Source organism: Oryza sativa, chromosome 4 (genome assembly GCF_034140825.1).
Source record: "Oryza sativa Japonica Group chromosome 4, ASM3414082v1".
NCBI classification, from domain to species: domain Eukaryota; kingdom Viridiplantae; phylum Streptophyta; class Magnoliopsida; order Poales; family Poaceae; genus Oryza; species Oryza sativa.
The window spans coordinates 27,712,153-27,731,448 of record NC_089038.1 but is presented as its reverse complement, the minus strand read 5'-3'; the positions used below and the strand labels follow the sequence as shown (position 1 = coordinate 27,731,448).

At 46.8% G+C, this 19,296-nt stretch overlaps 3 protein-coding genes across 4 annotated transcripts; 1 reads left to right on the top strand and 2 right to left on the bottom strand.

Annotated features, from left to right (window-relative positions):
- Positions 1–355: 355 nt before the first annotated feature.
- Positions 356–4,814, bottom strand: LOC4336553 (subtilisin-like protease SBT2.5). Of its 2 annotated transcripts, XM_066309512.1 has the most exons (10): positions 4,610–4,814; positions 3,940–4,102; positions 3,630–3,694; positions 3,401–3,551; positions 2,929–3,323; positions 2,718–2,813; positions 2,562–2,631; positions 2,205–2,487; positions 1,604–1,929; positions 356–1,492 (listed from the first exon to the last, which is right to left on the bottom strand). In XM_066309512.1, exons 3-10 carry the CDS (start codon positions 3,686–3,688, stop codon positions 533–535), a joined length of 2,340 nt encoding a protein of 779 aa, XP_066165609.1. In that variant the 5' UTR covers positions 3,689–3,694; positions 3,940–4,102; positions 4,610–4,814; the 3' UTR covers positions 356–532. The 2 variants fall into 2 exon arrangements, with proteins under 2 accessions (XP_066165609.1, XP_015633901.1); XM_015778415.3 differs by having other exon boundaries at positions 3,630–4,102.
- Positions 4,815–8,510: 3,696 nt separating this feature from the next.
- Positions 8,511–12,406, top strand: LOC4336552 (cationic amino acid transporter 6, chloroplastic). Its single transcript, XM_015781520.3, has 5 exons — positions 8,511–9,129; positions 9,310–9,532; positions 10,002–10,332; positions 10,421–10,652; positions 11,585–12,406. The coding sequence occupies exons 1-5, from the start codon at positions 8,769–8,771 to the stop codon at positions 12,121–12,123; spliced, it is 1,686 nt and encodes a 561-aa protein (XP_015637006.1). The 5' UTR covers positions 8,511–8,768; the 3' UTR covers positions 12,124–12,406.
- Positions 12,407–15,247: 2,841 nt separating this feature from the next.
- LOC4336551 (uncharacterized) lies at positions 15,248–16,135 on the bottom strand. The gene has a single exon (XM_015781521.3). The coding sequence runs from the start codon at positions 16,073–16,075 to the stop codon at positions 15,458–15,460; it is 618 nt and encodes a 205-aa protein (XP_015637007.1). The 5' UTR covers positions 16,076–16,135; the 3' UTR covers positions 15,248–15,457.
- Between the last annotated feature and the right edge of the window lie 3,161 nt (positions 16,136–19,296).

The window sequence follows — 19,296 nt, the reverse complement described above, 5'->3', positions numbered from 1 at the left end:
CTTCTGTTCTACTCCAGAACAGAAGGGGATAGGGGAGTACCAGCCAGCGCGCTGGCACGCGACGTGGACTTCCGTATCCGTAAATGGCGTATGCTTCTAGTTAATATCATCGTTAAGAATGCTAAACAATCATTAGATCACTGGACACATCAAATCAAAAAAATTAAAAAGAGAAGCCACAGTCAAACCCGTCCATGGTAGTCTGGCATCTGGCAAAAGCTGCTAGAGATGCTCGACAAGCCGAAGTTAGCAGAGGCCGTTGCTTTGCATCAGAACGAAAGCCCATTATGGCTGACCAGCTCTCCTCCGTGCTCCGGCCCAACTAGAGGAATAACCCAGCAGGGGCACAGTCCGGTTGGTCCGTTGCGGCCCATAATATCCGATTATACGATACATGGCTCGTATTCTTGTTTGCTCGAACACGAGTATAGTGTATGTATACATGTTATTCATTCATCGTACAACTCCATCCGCTCGCATACGTATACGTAAGTAATATTTGTATATACCAGGACTATCCCTGTTCGGGGCTTCACGGGCTCAACGCCGCGGCGGGGAAGACAGCGAGGGGGATCCTCACGGTGTGCTTCTTGTCGCCCCTGAGGACCACCTCGCCGAAGCTGAAGGTGTTCCCCGGCGCGGTGGTGTTGAGCACGATCCTCAGCGTGGCCGTCGCGCCGGGGGCGACGGCGAACGTGTCCGGCGACACGCGCACCGCCACGCCGTCGGGCGCCTGCACGTGCGCCATGTACGTCTCGTTCTCCGCGCCCACGCTCGTCACCCGCCGGTCCACCCGCCGCGACCCCACCAGGCTCGCCACCGTCACGCTCGGCGCGTTCAGGTCCGAGCACCACCGCGCCCGCGACGGCGGGCAGGGCACGCCCACCGCGCGGAGCACCGCGGCGTCGTCCACGCCAGGCACGGCGCACAGGAACTGGAGGTAGTCCCGGTACCCGGCGTCGAACACCAGGCCCGGGTCGACGGCGCGCGCCGCGTTGATGGCCCCGGCGCCCATGTCGAACGGCGTCGCGCGCTCCAGGACGCCCCCGTCACGCCGCGCCATCAGGGGCCTCCCGGAGCGGTCGGTGACGTCGGCGGTGGTCATGATCGCCGACATGACCATGGCGGGGCTCCACTTGGGGTGCCTCTGCCTGATCAGGGCCACCACACCGGCGACGTGCGGGGTGGCCATGCTCGTGCCGGACAGCATCGCGTAGCTCTCGCCCTGGAACTCGACCATGGCGTCGCTCGTCGGGCTCCAGGCTCCCCAGATGTGATGGCCCGGCGCCATGACGTTCGGCTTCAGCACGTCCGCCGCCTGCATCTGCATGTCGTCGACGTCCGGGCCCCTCGACGAGTACTCGGCGACGACGGGCGCCTCCCTGGTGTAGATTGCTCGCCGTCCATCCAGAATTCGGATGGTTGCGCCGAACTTGGTGACACTTCCTTCCTTGTCTCGGACCAAGTTGTCGTCGTAGTACTCCAATAGAGCCTGCATCCGGTTGCAAAACACAACAGAGCCCAGTTACTGCATAAGAGAATAGTAAAACTGAACAAGGGCATTAGCAAATCATTTGGTCTGCAAAAATGTTTCTACAATCACCTGTGCATCAGCACTGTTCACAACTATGGCTGAAGGGATTGACGTCGGAAATGTGGGATGATATTCAATGTCGGAGTCACTCGAAGAACGGTCAGTGATGATAACTCCGGCAGCACCAATTTTCTGAATCGTATCGACAATGCCAGCAAGGAAGTCGCCTTCGTAGTAGTTTGACGACACAAACATGCAAATAATCACCTTCCCCTGGACAAGAGATCTTATGAAGACATCCGGATCTTGGCAGTTGGAAGATCCACCAGTTGAATTCGTGTTGCACACATCATCAGCCAATGCTAGAGGGTACATGGTCTCGCCTGGTGTCGATGCTGGACAGAACAAGGAAGACTGTTGAAACAAAATTGGTACCAGGTGAAGAAATTGAAACGAAGAAAGCCCCAGTATAATGTTAGTTTTCTAGCTACTTCAGTGCAACCCTAACAGAATGATGATGTAATCTAGGACATATAGAATCTAAGAGCAAAATGAACTACGAATTCTGAAAGAAAAAGAAAAGAGAAGTATGGAACTTAGTATCATCAGTTAAACACTAGAACTTGAGAAGGCTCCAAATTCATTAATTTCATAGGTTGAAATGAATTACGTGATAGGCCGCCGCAAGAGAAGACTTGCCCATTTCCAATTATAATTGATTTGTTATACTTCCTGTCAGTTGTGGATGCCCCAACACTTGTTATCCATGGGCTGAACGAAACTACTGAGTTTGCATCAGGGCCTCCATTGCCAACTGCTTGAACAACTGAGATCCCAGCCTTGGTGGCAAGGAGAAGTTGTGTCTCGAGCAAATTGAGGAATGATGCTGGCCCAGATGTAATAGTAGTTGGTCCCAGTGAAAGACTGATAATATCGACGCCATCTTCTACAGCCTGCATATAAGTTACACTGGCATTTTAACCTACGGAAGAGAATAGTAGTTATGAAAGAAGTATGATTTACAAACCTTGTCAACTGCAGCTATAACATCTGACATGTATCCACCAAAAGAATAGGCAGCTTTGTAGATTGCAAGACTGTCACATAATCAGAAGAGACAGCACAACATAAGAGTAGTTTTGCTTTGAACATCTGAAGAATGGAATAAGCATTGTTCACTCACTGAGCTCCAGGTGCTACGCCACTTGCATGCCCAAAGTTGTAGCCCTTTGATATTGCTGGCGTATGAAAATTGCCAGCTGCAGTGGACGCTGTGTGGCTGTGTAGGCAATGTTTTGATCAGTTGGTACTTGGTAAGTCCTTGAAATTAAAAATGCAACATAGGCAAGTCGTAAAGAAAAAGTGATTAGCATTGTTAGCAAAGGAGCATGCACCTGCCATGGCCATCAGGATCGTAAGGAGATGCATAGTGCATTGTAGCATTGAACTCTCCAGTTGCTTGACCAGCACGTGCAAACCACCTAGCTCCAACAATCTTACCATTGCATGAATCTGGAGGAAATCTTTCGCCAGTTTGACATGTTCCTTTGAAACTGGCCGGTGGTGGTTTTGCTTGGTCCGATGTGCTTAAAAAGCTTGGGTTGCTGGGGTCAATGCCAGTATCTACCATGCCAATGACTACTCCGTCACCAGCCTTCTCGGCACCACCGAGGAGCGGCCAGACTACATTAGCTCCAATGTACCTCGGAGTGTATGTGGTCATCTTGGCCATTTTTATATCTTCTTGGATGAGTCTAACTCCTTTTGCTCCACTAAGAGTTTTAATTGCCTATTACACATACAACAAAGACAGATAAATATTTCATAAACAGGTAAGCAGATAAAAGATCAACTAAATAGAAGCACCTTTTCAGATTTTGCATAGATAGCAAAGCCATTGAGAAGGTGGGTGTAACTGTATAGCTTCTTGTAAGATCCAGCTGGGAGAAATGAATCCAGGAAGATATCATGCTTCGTTGTGGTCATTGCCTTGTACTTCTGAGCTTCCTCACCTCTCCTGGATGAAAGTTCAGTCATAAATGTTCTTTTCCAAAAAGAATTAAACTAACAGGATTCCTAAATGGAAGTCACGTACATTACTTTCTTTTGGCTTGACTTGGGGGAAATGATTGGGTCATCCTCCATCACCACCATAAAAACCTTTGCAAGTACATGAGATGGACCACCATTTAGGATCAGAAAAGTAAGAACAGAATAGAATACTAGACATGGTTTGCAAAAAGCCATGACAATAGTGTCACTTGAACAATCGTATGAAGTTTGAAACTTATATGCCTGAAGGTATGCGTTTATAAGTGCAAGCATAGGATTGCCTGAAAGAATGTTAGGTGAGGATCAACAAATGTCTTCCTCATAGCCAAGACAAGCATGCAATAAGCACTTGCCTATCTCCATGGGAGCTTCGAGTCCTCAACTACCAAGCATTCTTTTTGATTGTCCTTGTTTTAATTAAAGTCGAGTTGGATTATCATCCTGGAGTTTGGTGAAGACCGAAAGCACACATACATCTCCAAACAAGATTGATGAATAAAACCAAACAAGCTGAAGCTGCATATTCGGAGGTTAATTAAGGGCAAGTCAATGCACTTTGGGATGCAGTTCTCAGAATAGTATTCCCCTGAATCTACATGGACAGAATCAGTTCTTTTTTTTTTTTTAGATAATGGATAGATATTGTGAAACATATATGCATCTGATCTGATTTCAAGAAAGAGCAGTTACACTGCAAGCACAAAAATACATTTTCTCAGTTTCCTCCTTGGCATTCTTTGAGTGACTGCAAGAACCAACCTAGCTTCCACCTCCACCAAATCACACAAAGATCCATGGTGACGCTGTTGTGCTTGTGCCCAATCACAAGGCGCACCTACAGGAAGAACACTCTTGACTCTTTGCGGCCCGAATGGAAAATCCACGGCACCGACCCCGCGCCGCCGCAACAATAACCGGAGATCTTGCGACAAGCTGTTACTACCCAACCATAGTTCTTCCGTTCCGCAGGGACACGAACGAGTTACTAATACACAGCTATGCTAAGGGGAAAAGGGCACAAACCATCGGCCCCGACGGCCTCGATCTCCATGGCTGCTTCCTTTTGCCGTCTTGAAGTGACACCACCAGGGTTGGGAGGAGGAGGAGGAGGAACAGGGAGTCCCTTCTCCTCCCCTCGCCGCGAGCTCCCCATTTTTTCCTCGTTTTGCTTCCGCCGTGCGATTGCCGGCTGCCGCAGCGGAGAACGAAGCTAGCGGTAGCGGAGAACGGAAAGAACGGTGGGCTGCAGTTGTTCTACTAGGCCCAAGGTTGACCAAGGAGATGGCTTTTCTTGGAATTTGGGTTTATCTTGGCCCACTAAATATGGCCCATTTACCATTGTGATGATTACAAATTGAAAAAAAAAAGAGTTTATTTAACTCCGAATTATTTCATTGGTTCATTTGACCAACTAAACTATTTTTGGTTCATTTTACCTTTAAACTATTAAAAATAGTTTACTTTATTGCTTAATATAGCATTTCTCATATTTGATTCTCTTTACATGAGTCGCATTTTAAACTACAATTTTGTAGAGCTATAGATAACACTATTATCAAAGTTCAAAAATATTTTCAAAAGCTAAAATTTTGTAGATCCATTGGTGTTTAAATCATGCTTAGTGCTTCAAATATTTGTATATAGTAACGATTTTTTTTGAATAATATTGTGAGGTAGGTTATAATGTACCTACCAATCCTACCAAATTTCATTGCAATGAACCATTAGGAAGTAATATGATCCGTTTTTAATAGTTCAGGGTGTAAAATAGGCCAAAAAATAGTTTTACTTGGCTAAGTGAACCAATGAAATAGTTCAAAGTAGTAAAATGAATTTTTTTTCTCACCGACTCACCAGAGCTAAGCCCTGTCGTTGTTTGATTGCAATAGTTGAACAATATAGCAATAGGGGGTGACAGATTCACCGCTACTAGGCTGTGTACATCCTTTGGGTGTAGAGACCGGTTTAATCCATTATCTAAAAAAAGATTCACCGCTACTACTACTCCTTTTTAAAGGAGTATAGACAATGGAATAATTCAGTAAGCAATGAAATATACATTCTATTCCAGGCATTGTTTCAAACATGGGTAATTTTTTCATGATTTTGATATGGGAATGAATTGTTCTCCAACACTTCTTCCTTTTAAATTTGTGTGCAATATTATTGATGTTCAGATATTTTGTTAGTTGTAAACATAAGCTTAAGTTACCTTTTCAATAAGGAAGAGGATTACATCTTGGCCTCTGCAGCATAATACAAAATCCAGATGGTATTTGACTTTGGGCAATTGGGCCTGAACAATCTCAGCTTTTCTCAATATATATACTGAACACCCACATGAACATGGCATAACCTTTTCTGAGTTCAAGGTATGGGCGATTGGATTAGGATTTATACTATCATACACCTCATTATCCCTATTCCAAATTAAAGGACAGGCTAGGCTGCATGCCTAGACCTGTAGCATCTAACCTACACCCTCCACTTTGATTAACAGATGATTCCATGCTAGCCTTCTGGCCACAAATCAAAATGATTAATTAGCAGTTGCAAAGCCGCCCTCTCTCTTTCCATCAAGGCCACCATTAGTGGCAGACGATGTGTCAAGTGTGATACCTTGTGTTGTTCTTTCTTCAGGAACCCCATATAGTGCCAGCTAGCTGCTGCTTAAGCCCTTTTTACATAAGCATATCCTACGCGAATAGTGCTTAGACCGCTCAGGCAGGAAGGCTGCAGCTAGCTAGACAGCTAATCTTTAGCTATATAATCTTTACTCGATCGAGTATTAATTACATACAGTATTCCACCGATCGATCTGCAGTTCTGAATAATTCTGACGCTTTCATGCAGCAGCTCGTCCTCGCGTTGATGTGTGGCTATTCGATCGTTTTATGCTTGCTCTCTGAATCTTTGACTGCTCTGAACTTGTCTTGGCCTCTCGTTCATGCCGTTTAATGTACTCCAGCTATCCTCATGCATATCACTATGTCTACAAAGTCGCGTGCTTTTGTAAAGTTGATCAAGGAATTGGATCAGTATTCAAAGAATCACTTTTATTCCACAGTTTTATTCCGCTTATCATATACTATCTCGATTGGACACTTTTTATCAACTGTTTAATATACCTAACCAGGTCAAGGATTTGATTCGGCATGCTGCCAAACCTAGTGATTATGGGAGATGACCATCTTTTATGCTTTGGTTCTTCTTGCTGAATTCCATAATGTTTGCTCATCTTATGTATGATCAGGAGATAGAGCAACTTGATTATCCATTAACAATATTATTTCGTCCTTTTAATTTGGATTCAGCTTTGATACTTTGTTGTAACTGCGCACATGTGTGAAACTACTGGAAATAAAATAAATTCAATGGATGAGTGAGATCTAATTACCTGACAGTCCTTTTTGCTTAATAATTTTCACCAAGTGTGAATGGCTTGTCGACACGTCGGCATATGCTCATGCATATGAGATGTTTCCTACTAGATCATGTTTATAGCATCTCTCTCGCTGCCTCCTTATAGGGCTCATGTAGATTTGACCTCCTTTGCTTGTGGTTAGGTATTAATCTTACCTGCTAAACCAGTTGTCATCAGGAGACAGGAATCATATCTGGTCTCTGCTGCATGCATGGATTTGATCACCATTTACAAACAGCTACTTGAGGCATCTACATGTCTGTACCTCTGAAGTCTGAACCTCATGCCATGTGAGCTTCATTTGTTAGCAAGCAGACAACACATTAGCTTTTGAGGAGCCATGATTACGGAGTAATTTCCATGGTCACAGTCACAGCGGACTCTGTTTCGATAATATAAGAGGATTTTTACAGTCCAACGGTACCTTACGGTACCGATTATTGACCGTTGGATCGAGACAGATCGAACGGCTGGCGTAGATCGGTACCGCGGGGTACCAGTTTTGTCCCCGAAGCGGTACCGAGTGATGATAATCGGTGGAAGGGCAGTATTGTAATTTCGCGTGCAATTGATGGGTCTGGATCGAGATCGAGCGGCTTGAACCCTAGCGAAGCTGGATGATTTTCGCCGCCGCCGCCGCCGTGTTCTTTTTCCTCGCCACCGCCGCCGTGTTCCTCTTCCACCGCCGGACTTGTTCCTCTTCCGCCGCCGGACTTGTTTCCTCTCCCGCGCCGCCGCCGTTCCGTTTTTTCTCTCTCGCGCCGCCGCCAGACTTTATCCTCTCCCACGTCGCCAGCGTTCCCTTGTTGCTCTGCGCCGCCGCCGGGAACGACAACGACTTGGACGCCGCTGCCGCCGGGAACGATGACTCGAAACAGGTACTCCCTCATCCACCCTTGCTCATCTTTTCTCTCCCGATCCTACCCATCCCGGATTCAACGGTTAGATGTGTTTTGGTACCGCGCGGTACCAGTACCGCCCGGTACAACCTGCTGTACCATAGCAATCCTCATAATATAAACATTTCTACGTATTTTTGGCATTTCAGCTCGGTTCATATTCATCGTTAGAAATGCTTACTTATATTTTAAAATGGAGGAAGAATTATATAGAGTACAGCAGTATCTAGCAGCGACCTAGCTAGCTGCTAGCAATTTCTGCATGCAGGAGACTTCAGAGATCAGATCACTTAAATTTTTTCAACTGTATATAGTTCAGACTTTTAGATTGTTCAGCGTTGGACTGGGTGTACAGTGTTGTTTCAGAGAAGGGCATTTAGCACACCCCAACTGTTGAGCATCAGAGCATGTGCAAATATGGCTTTCATGTGTCCTATGAGCTGAACACATGTGTGGACACTGAGCCAGTGAGCAGAGGCTGCTTGGAAATTAAGCTGCAAAAGACAGTGCCTTAATTTGAAGCTACTCCAGCATACTCCATGCAAGCTCTAGCTAGCTAGGTCAGTATACTTGCAGTAGTCAGTACTCAGTACATATATGTGCTGTCCGAGCGCGAGCAGAGAGAGACTTCAATTCATTTCCCACCGTCCAAATAAAACACTGAATTCGAATATTGAATGCTCTTTCGCGTCGCGGCATATATATATGAATCTCCGATCGATGCGGCTCGTCGTCGCAGCTAGCAGCTAGCACAGCTGAGAAGAGATGGATCAGTGAAGAAGTTAAACCATGAGCAGGCTGTAATGACAGTGGGAGAGAGCTTGATTAGTTTGCAGGTTAATTGGTTGGTGTAGTAGTCATGGCGGCGCTGCGTGACGTGCTGCTGTCGATCGCGCAGACGCCGCACCGGCTGCGGCGGCGGGCGCTGGTGACGTGGACGCCGGCGCAGGAGACGAGCGAGGTGAGGGACAGGTCGGGGGCGCGGATGAAGCGGCGGCTGGAGTGGTACGACCTCGTGGGGCTCGGCGTCGGCGGGATGCTGGGCGCCGGCGTCTTCGTCACCACCGGCCGCGTCGCGCGCGACACCGCCGGCCCCGCCGTGTTCGCCTCCTACGTCATCGCCGGCGTCTCCGCGCTCCTCTCCTCCTTCTGCTACGCCGAGTTCTCCGTCCGCGTCCCCGCCGCCGGCGGCGCCTTCAGCTACCTCCGCGTAACGTTCGGTGTGTGTGCCTGCCATTAACCTCTTCGCGCGCGCGCGCGCGCCACCATAAAATCCGCAGTTAATGGCGCCGTGCAAACGGTTCAGGGACATTGTTGAATTAATCCAACGCACTCTTCAACGATCGATGGATCAATTCAATCGAGCGCGGTTAATTGACTCCATCTGTTGCTCTCATCAGGTGAGCTGGTGGGGTTCTTCGGGGGAGCCAACATCCTGATGGAGTACGTGCTGTCGAACGCGGCGGTGGCGAGGAGCTTCACGGACTACCTGGCCTCGACGTGCGGGATCACGGAGCCGGACGCGTGGAGGATCCAGGTCGACGGCATCGCCAAGGGCTACAACGCGCTCGACTTCCCGGCCGTCGCGCTCATCCTTGTCCTAACTCTCTGCTTGTGCTACAGGTACACATACTACAGATCATTGTTGAGTCGCATTTGATTTGATTACACGGACATTGATCCGTTGATAAAAACTGTTTATTAAGTAGAAGTGAATCGCTTTGTGTTTTTCGTTACCTTAAGCTTATGGGTGAAATGACTCAATAATACTTCTTCGATTTGTCATTTTTGTACTGGTGTGTACTTAACCTACCCTAGCTAGCTTGATTTAATTAGGCGCAGCGGCATGCATGTGGTTTTGTGTTCTTAGATCCTATATTTTATGGCAGACATGGTACTGGCAGAATAGAGCTAATGTCCCCTTGCCATGGGCTAGAGTTCAGCATGTGATTTGATTATGTACGTTTGTCAGTATAGTTTGGAAGAAGATGAGAAATGCGTTTCAAATGTGCAATTCATCAACAACCAGCAGCATTGATGGTTGGTTGGTACTTGGTTTTTGATGGATGGATTCGTGTGATGCTAAGTGAAGCACCAAGGAGAGCGCGATGCTGAACATGGTGATCACGGTGTTCCACCTGCTCTTCTTCGTGTTCATCATCCTGGCCGGCCTGTGGAACGGCAGCGCGCGGAACCTGGTGTCGCCGCACGGCCTGGCGCCCTACGGCGTCCGCGGCGTCCTCGACGGCGCCGCCATCGTCTACTTCAGCTACATCGGCTACGACTCGGCGTCCACCATGGCCGAGGAAATCCGCGACCCCGCCCGCGCCCTCCCCGTCGGCATCGCCGGCTCAGTCCTCGTCGTCTCCGCGCTCTACTGCCTCATGTCCCTCGCCCTCTGCGCCATGCTTCCCTACACCGAGGTAGACACACATTGTCACTCACATTGACACATTACTAGCTCATCATCATTCTGATGGTGACATGGGGTGTACGTGTGTATGTGTGTAGATAGCGGAGAGCGCGCCGTTCTCGGCGGTGTTCAGGGAGAAGGCGGGGTGGGAGTGGGCGGGGAGCGTCGTCGGGGCCGGGGCGAGCCTGGGGATCGTGGCGTCGCTGCTGGTGGCGATGCTGGGGCAGGCGAGGTACCTGTGCGTCATCGCCAGAGCGCGGCTGGTGCCGGCGTGGCTGGCCAAGGTGCACCCTTCCACCGGCACTCCTATGAACGCCACCATCTTTCTAGGTACCTCAAAACACAGTACAAGGTTGTTGTTAACTTGTAGATTTGTAGTTAATCTATATATATAACGGATCGATTGATTTCAACTTTTGGAGTACGTACTGGTATTTATGTGTTCATAAGGTTGTATGTTTTTATTTTTAAGAAAAGTTTTGCAAGGTTTTGTAGAATTGTGGTTGAGTTGTTGTTTATCTCTTCTGGTTGAAAGAGGTTGAGAGGTTGTAGATAGAGTGATTAGTGTTAATACATCTGCAGTTTATGCCATTTCACAATTGGAGTTTAGAAGTGGAGGGTTAAAATTTGTGGAGATTGTGAGCTTGCTATAGATACTATCTTCTTTCTCTTTTACTTGCTGCCAACATTCAACGATTTTACCAGTTATATTTTTAATTTTGACATAAACCAGTTATATGTTTGAAACCCTAAATTAGTTAATGAAGATTGTATTCACAGTTTTTTTGGGAAAAAGATTGTATCGTTCGTTAGTTTTGCCACTAGAAATGCCTATATGATATTATAATGTTAAATGTACTGTGATAAGATTACGAGAACTATTGGTCAAAGTTATGTCTCGAAGGCCGTGAAATGTCAAAAATGTAAATAGAAAAGTTGAAGGCAGTACAGCTTTGCAAAGATCTGACAAATGAGGTAAACTAGTAGTGAACTGATGGGTTTATGTGATGTTAGACCCCCTGCAACCTACATAATAAACCTAATTTAGATAGAGCAAACGGAAGCATAAAATACACTAATAACTTCACCGAAGTCAAGGTCCTTACCACTGTATCAGATCATGAAAACTGCAATGCAGGTACCTTTTTTTAGATAATGTCATTGCAGGTTACAACTTATCATAATTCATAACTAGCAGCAATACTATTTCTGGCATTTCTTGAACTGCTCTTACAAATATCATCACCATTATCTATGCGCAGGATTGTGCACAGCATCAATCGCACTCTTCACAGAGCTGCAGGTAGTGTTCGAGATGATATCAATCGGAACACTCCTGGTCTTCTACCTGGTCGCCAACGCGCTCATCTACCACCGATACGCGAAGCTGGGTGCCAACCGATCTCTGCATGTCCTCCTCTTCCTGCTCATCCTTACACTGAGCTCCCTTGGCTTCTCCCTCTCGAGGAGGATCCATGGGCAATGCCGATGGGGAATGGCTTTGTTCGGCGCCACCTCCGTGACGATTACCGCCATGTTCCACTGCGCGGTACGGCGAGACATGCCAGAGCCACCATCAGAGTGGATGGTCCCTCTGATGCCATGGCCGGCGGCTGCATCCGTCTTCCTGAATGTGTTCCTGATGACCACTCTCAAGGTGATGTCATTTCAGAGGTTTGGCCTCTGGAGCTTTGTGATCATAGTCTTCTATGTCTGCTATGGGGTGCACTCCACATACTCTGCAGAAGAAAATGAGGCTGTCAATGCTATGATTCATCATGCCAATATGGACATATCTTAGCAATAGCAGCACATAATACATTGATCTAGGAGTTACTTTGGAGCTAACTAGCTTGGCAATTAGGCTGTCTCCAGAATGGTCCCGAATCTAAAGAGGATGGAGGGCAAAAGAGAAGCTGCTTTTGCATTAGGTTAGACTCTTCTTTTCCTGCTTTTGTGCTTGCAAATTGGCTTGTAACTTTTTTTTTTCTCAAAGTGTACATGCAGGACTGTGAATGGCATGTTTTCCTTTTGATCAAAGACCAGAAATTTTGTCTACTTTAAACATAGAAGGTGACCATTTCCGTAGAAAGTACCAAGTGACAGCAGAAGAGTAATTTTTAACAGCTAGATTTAAGTATCTGTTTTTCCGTTCTTTTAGAAGTACTGATTAAATTTACAGGTGCAACAGGAAATGCCAGTGCAAAAGAAGACAATCAAATGCTGGTTTACTGGCTTCCATGTCCAAAGCAATGCACAAAATGCAACCTCGATAGTTATATTTTTTGTAAGTGTAGCCATGAAAAGCAACATAACGAATCTGGAGAACATACTGATTTCGTTATAACTGAAAGTAGTTGAATGTATCACATGAATATACCAGATATAAATTTCACAATATAGGCAAAAAGAAAACCCTGCAGATGGCAGATACACCTTCAGTATAAAAGCTAATGTTTTGATATATTTGAAACAGAGAACCAAAAAGTGCTATTTTCCTGAGCATTCAAGAACATTGCACTCAGATGTATCAACCATTAAAAATACTCCAAGTCTGGACCAATACAGAAAGATCCTTAAATTTACCTTCCTGTGCCCAGAATATCGTACCAACACGGTTCAAGAGAACACACCGAAGTCCTATAAACAACATAACAGAAATGTTCTTATCAAATAACTAATATTTGCATATGCAATAAAAAGATACAGCTGAATTATTTCAAAAGATGGCTCTAGTTCTTTGAAAGCCATGGGAATTTTCAAGGAATATTCCACACAAAGCAACTCTCACCAGTCGCAACTCTACCTTCGAAATGATTTCTGATAAATGTAACTGCTTATTATACATAACCTTATCAAGAATTCAAGGACCACACATGGTGGAACACGGAAGTAAAGCCGAGCATCATGGAGAAATTTCGCGCTTTCAAAATCAACATGCTACATTGAGTCAATGAGCATACCTGAATTTTCATTTGCTGATGCTCATCTCAAGTGGTTGCCCATTGATGAGCATGCCAGTTAGCTAAAGGGTAAGCAAAAACATGTTAAAGGACCACTCACTTTGATTGTGGTCCAACATCCTACTTAAGTGGCACTTGCCTTCATCTGCAGAAAATTGGCTGACACATAAAGGGAACACTAGATTTCACTGTTATATTATACTCAAAAAAGTTTCAAGGAGTCATGTGGAGTTCTCATTGGATAGGAAGATTCTAGGCAATAACGAGGTAACTATAGCATATTGATCAACAATATCCTGATGTTTTTCACCTAAAGCAACTAAACTTCCAGCTCAGCTGAGAGCATGAGACTTGGCATGACACAAACAGATAAATCGATAAATTAGAATATCAAGCAAAGGGAATATGTCAGTTGTAAAAGGATGGTGGGCGTATTTCAGTAATTTACTCACAGATGCCTCTAAAATCTGTGTCACAAGCGTGGCTCGATTTTTATCAAAAAGACAAAAACACAGACAAAATAGATACAATTACCATCAATGATCTGAAAACCCTGTGGCAAAATAAAAGTTCTAATCAAGCGTAGAATTGTCTCAAGTTGGTTCAGTCAAGAAAATAATGGTTGCAGGCAGTGTTCAAATTTTAAAAAAGAGAACAACTTATGAGCACCGCAATATTTTCAAAAAGAAGAGCACCACAGAATCTCACTGAAGCAATCTATGTATTAATGTATATAAGCAAGTTTAAACAATTTCAAGTGGGAAGAGAATAAATTTACCTTTAATGGCAAGAAGTAAGACGGCCAACAATTTCTGAGTAGAACATGCCCTAAAGAAAGGCCTCATGGTATCTTGATATGAAAAACAGTATGCTCAACATTACAGTTGTTCTACAAAAAAGAGAATTTTCTGTTTTCTCTGTTTTCTGTTTTGCAATAGATCAACTTGATTATCAAAAAAGCAAAATTTGATTATCAAAAACAGTATGCTCAAAATTTGATTGCAGTATGTTTTTCTTTGTTTCCTGGTATCTATTGCTTTTGATCACTCTGTAGTCAAATTTTGCATGGAATTTTCTGGAGGCATTCAACATAGGTGCTATTTATTATTTTCTAATGTATGAATTTATTTAGTGCACACTATCAGGAAACAAAGAAAAACATTATATGTAATTTGAACATCACTACTGCTTTTTCCTTCCGCAACTGCTTGAAATAACCACTTAGAGAGTTATAGAATGAAGACATACAACAAATGACACAACAGAACAATGTGTACAACTGTGCCATGTAATGGTCAACTGGCTACTGGATATTCAGATCTATCCAACAAAATGACATCCAGAACAAAGATTATGCTCTGCTTAACTATAAATATGAGACCACGACATGAGAACTTGCTTGGGCTAAAAAAATTTAGATTGTAGTTCTGCCTCTCGGTTTACAAAGTTAGTATCAGCCCCAACCCAGTAAGGATGGACGAATTAGCAAATGAATTCTAAATCCAAGTCGCTGGAAAAATTTTCTGCTATGAAAAGCGAAATCTGGTACAATCAGGATACCCCCAAAGCTCAACAACATCAATATTTCCAGTGAATTCCTTTTTCTTCCGCTTACATAATCTGCTGTTAGGGCATGTAAGTTTTTATCTTGACCATTCATTCATCTCACCTCATTTTATCTCAACCCTCTATTCATTTCCATTTCCCAATCCCACCCCTCATAACCCTTAACCCATTATCCAAACACCTCCTTAGGGCTTCAATTGACTACTTGGGCAGTTGTCACAAAGGTATCAACCATGTCGACAAGCTGCAAAAGAACAGGAATAACTGATTTTTGGCGGTCAGAAACTGCAAGTCTGGGGGGAGATGCAGTTAAATTCTACTATATTCTAGAGTTCAGATATCTTCAAATTAGGTTGCCACACACAATTGAACAAATTAAAGCTTGAGACAAAACAATAAACACAGAACAGGCTAAGTTATTATTTTCCATACGCCATACAAGATAGATAGAAAGGTTACTACGATTTCCAAGCTACGCCTACATCAGACATCCATCACAGTACATATGAACAACTCTAATTAACTCCTAAACTCGCAAGCCAAGCCAGTGGGCAATCAGGACAAGCAAGAAAACCTTGACAGGAGACACCTTTGCGCCACCGAGATTTACTCTAGGGAGTCAATGATGCGGTCGACGAGCGCTTCCATGAGCCTCCGCTGCGAATCGAGGTGCCGGAGTGCCATCTCCATGCGCATCTGCTGCGTCTTCCTCGCCGCCTCCATCCGCCTCTGCTCCGCCCGCAGGAAACCCTCCCCGATCGCCCTCAGCGCCTTCACCACGTCGCTCTCCCCGTCATCCTCCGCATCGGCATCGGCATCGCCATCAGGCAGCCTCCTCTTCTTGGGAGGCGGGGAGGAGGGAGCGGGAGGAAGAGGCGGCGGCGAGGCTGGCGGCGGCGGGGAGGGGGATTGCGACGGGGACGCGGAAGGGGAAGGCCCGTCGAGGAGATCGATCGCGTCGAGGAGCGGGCAGGGGCGGCGGCGCTTAGATCGGAGGCGGCGGCGGAGCTTCTCGACCTTGTGGCGGCACTGGCGCGCGGTCTTGGTCGGGGTGGCCGCGTCGGCGACGGCCGCCCAGTCGGCGGAGGTCAGGTGCGCCCGTCCCACCGCGAGGCGTCGCGCGGTGTAGGCGCGGGCGAGCGCGAGGGTCTCGTCGGGGGTCCAGCACGGCGGCGGCACGCGGCGGGCGGCGGCCGCGGCGTTGGTGGGGGAAGAAGAAGCCATCGCAACGGTGGTGAGGAGGAGGCGGAGGCGGAGGCGGAGGCGGTGGTGGTGGTGTGGGGCGGAGGTTGGGGGAAGGGACGGTGAGGGGGGATTATAACGGAGGAGTCTTTTTAGGGCGGCGACAGGTGGCGGTGGGCGCACGCGGGCGGCGGTGGGCGGCGTCGGCGGCGGCGCCAACCGCGGGTTGTGGGGGTTGACATCTTGACCCGACACCCCCGCGCGGCGCAGCCGCGCTCGGCGTTAAAGTTTCGTGTCCGTTTTCTTCTTTTCTAGCTTTCGTGTTTCGACTTTTTGCGTGGCTAAAAGAAGTGTTTTTTTGTTGAGCCCACAGGTTACTCTAGCCGTCAGATCGAATAGGATAATTCGATTTGTATCAAATCTTACCATTTCCATTCTAGAATATATAGATTTTAAAGTTAAATACGGTTATTATGAAAACCGATAAAATTAAGTGGTGAAAAATTATAATAATTTAGTAGAAAAGATATATGAAAAAATTAAATAATAAAGAATTATAATTGGTTGAGAAGAAAATATTTGTGTAGAAGATATTATATTTAAGATAAATTATAAAAAGGCTAAAAATTATTATATTTTAGGATGGATATAGTGTTTTTTTTAAGAAAAATGGTACAATTTGTTACTGTTTGGCCGTAGTTTTGTGTTCCGCCGTGACGCCCGTGGGGGTGCCGTTTGCCGGGAGCGGCGGCATGCGGTGCGACTTGGTGTAACGCCGTGCGCGAAGGGGGTAGCGGTAGCGTGCGGGAGCGGCAAGGTGGCGCGCGGTGCGGCGGCGGCGGCGCGCGGCGGTGGGGCCCCGTGTGTGCGTGTGACCGCGTGGTTTCGCCGACGCGGCCGTGATGTGAGACCCCCACATGGCGATGACGCCGCGAGCGGCGCGGCGCGACCCACCGCTCGCGTTCTCGTGGGCGACGCGGCCGGGTCGGAGGATGGAGCGGCCGAGACGTCACCTCACCGTGCGGCGCGTGCGGTGGGACGGCCGCACCGACGGGGCCCGAGTCGCGGTCACGCGGGGTCGCGTGCCGTGCGCGGCAGCCGGGGCGCGGCGCCCGCGGGTTCCGCCGTGGATGGCGTGTAGGCGCAGCTCGAGTGAAACCGTGCAACGGCGGGCGGCGTGTTGACGCGGCCGCCTCGATCAGGATCGGGATCGGGGCAGAGTCGAGAGACCCACGCCATCACGGCGTTGCCGCCCACGTCGTCGACGTGCCTTGGGGTAGGGTGTGGCTGGTGCGGGCCGCGGGCGTGGAGCTCCGCCCACTTGCCCATCAGTAGCAGTAGGATGACGGATGACAACAACACGAAAAATTACAGGTGATGCCAGGGTGGCAGGGTTAACAGAACCAGCCAACCATGTCACCTGTCACCGGGGACAAACAACAAGCTATCATCGGTAGGATGACGGATGACAACCCGAAAAATCAGAGAAGATACCAGGATTAACACAGAACCAGTCACCCAGGTCTTCGGGACAAACTACCTAGTAGTGTCCTACCATCAGCCCCGTTTTTGGCCAGGAGCTGATTATATGCTAAACAACTTTATTTATGTTTGTACGTCCTTGAAGATTTAAAAGCTAATGCTAAAAAACCTATGTTAAAAACTTGTAAAATTAACTCTAAAATTATTTTTTAAAATTTAAATTTTGGCATAAGCTAATTTTATATAGGATGAAAAATTGAACTAGTAATACTTTCAACGAAAGCTAGGTAGCTAATTGTTAAACTCTAAACGAGAGCTAGGTAGCTAATTTGTGGAATTCTAAGGTCATTCATAATGCAAGCTAATCCTACAAGTGTCTTGAGAGGTGAGAGAATATATTCTCAAATTATGTGGATATGCGCCAATGTGTTGACTCCGTCCGCGCCCCTGCTGAGCCGCTCGCCCCTTATCTGGGAGGCGCGCTCTTCGACCGCCTCGAGTGCGCGTGCCGCAAGGAACTTGAACCGCACATGCGCTGTGAAGGTTGTGGCTCTGAGTCACCGCCGCTTCGGAGATGGAATCCCCAAAATCACCTTCCCGCCCCACTGATTCGTGCCTCTCACGCTCGGATTTGGTTGCTCCCACCCTTGCATTCTCGTCCCCATGTTGCATGTAGAGCTAGATATGTTGGTGTTGCACGAGGAGCTCGGGCCGTCCCATCAGGAGAAGCTACAACAGGCGAAAATGGCGCTGGAGATGGATGTTTTCCCACCTTCCTTCCTCCTCCTCACCTTAGCCAAATTCGAGCTTCTAGCCCAGGGCCAACAATCTCCAATCCACTTCGGAGCCTCATCGTTGAGCCTCGACCGTGCGATGGCAGCGCTGACAGATGGAGGCGAAGCGATGTGAGGGAGAAGAGACGAAGCAACCGGAGGGAGAAGAAACAGACACGAGGGGTACAACCGTACAATGGAATTATTTGTTGATGACACTTGGGCTGGGGATACAATGGTGTTTAAATCTTCTGAAGATAAAGATGAAGATTAAGTGTTTCACGTAGAACGAGGTGGTAATAACGTGTGATTAATTAAGTTTTAATTATTACAAACTTGAAAAATGGATTAATCTGATATTTTAAAACAACTTTCGTATAGAAAGTTTTCGCACGAAAATGCACCGTTTAGCAGTTTGAAAAAAGTGCCACTTTAATCCAAAATTTAATCCACTATTTTAAGTAGATTCGAACGGGCCACAGAAGACCACTCAGCACTGTGGCCCGTGTAGCCCAAGAGTGTTTCCTCAACTTAGGTTGGGTCCATTTTAGTTTGGTTTGTTGAGCCTGGATACGTGCGTATCAAAGTTAATTTTCTTTTTTCATTCCGATTCTCTATAGCACAGTGTGACCGGCGGTTTAAGTGGTCCTTTAGGCCCATGTTGCAGTTGCTCCAACACGGCTCACACGAGCCCTTTCCCACGCTCGAGTGGCCTTGCCACGGCCGGGCCACCCGTGCCCTCAACAAGAGTAGCCTCGTGAGGGTACGCCCGTGGCTGATAATCTGATATGTAGTAGAATCTCCGATCTAGCAACCCTCAAACCACACGCCGCGCTATGAGTGTAGGACATCGCAGCGACACACGAACACAGCTGCTCTAGAGGGGAATCTCCGAGATGGCAACCCGAAACTATACGCCACATTGTGAATGGCCTAAGGCCTTAAAGTCGTAAGATGCATTCCTATATAGACCTTCAAATGATTTAATGCATTCTAACGCAGTAACAT

Coding starts and splice junctions, on each gene's coding strand:
- LOC4336551 (XM_015781521.3), bottom strand. CDS start 16,075: ATGGCTTCTTCTTCCCCCACCAACGCCGCGGCCGCCGCCCGCCGCGTG.
- LOC4336553 (XM_015778415.3), bottom strand. CDS start 3,859: ATGCTTGCACTTATAAACGCATACCTTCAGGCATATAAGTTTCAAACT. Junction 3,552..3,629: donor TCAAGCCAAAAGAAAGTAAT/GTACGTGACTTC, acceptor ACTTTCATCCAG/GAGAGGTGAGGAAGCTCAGA. Junction 3,324..3,400: donor TCTATGCAAAATCTGAAAAG/GTGCTTCTATTT, acceptor TATGTGTAATAG/GCAATTAAAACTCTTAGTGG.
- LOC4336552 (XM_015781520.3), top strand. CDS start 8,769: ATGGCGGCGCTGCGTGACGTGCTGCTGTCGATCGCGCAGACGCCGCAC. Junction 9,130..9,309: donor CTACCTCCGCGTAACGTTCG/GTGTGTGTGCCT, acceptor TGCTCTCATCAG/GTGAGCTGGTGGGGTTCTTC. Junction 10,333..10,420: donor CCATGCTTCCCTACACCGAG/GTAGACACACAT, acceptor GTATGTGTGTAG/ATAGCGGAGAGCGCGCCGTT.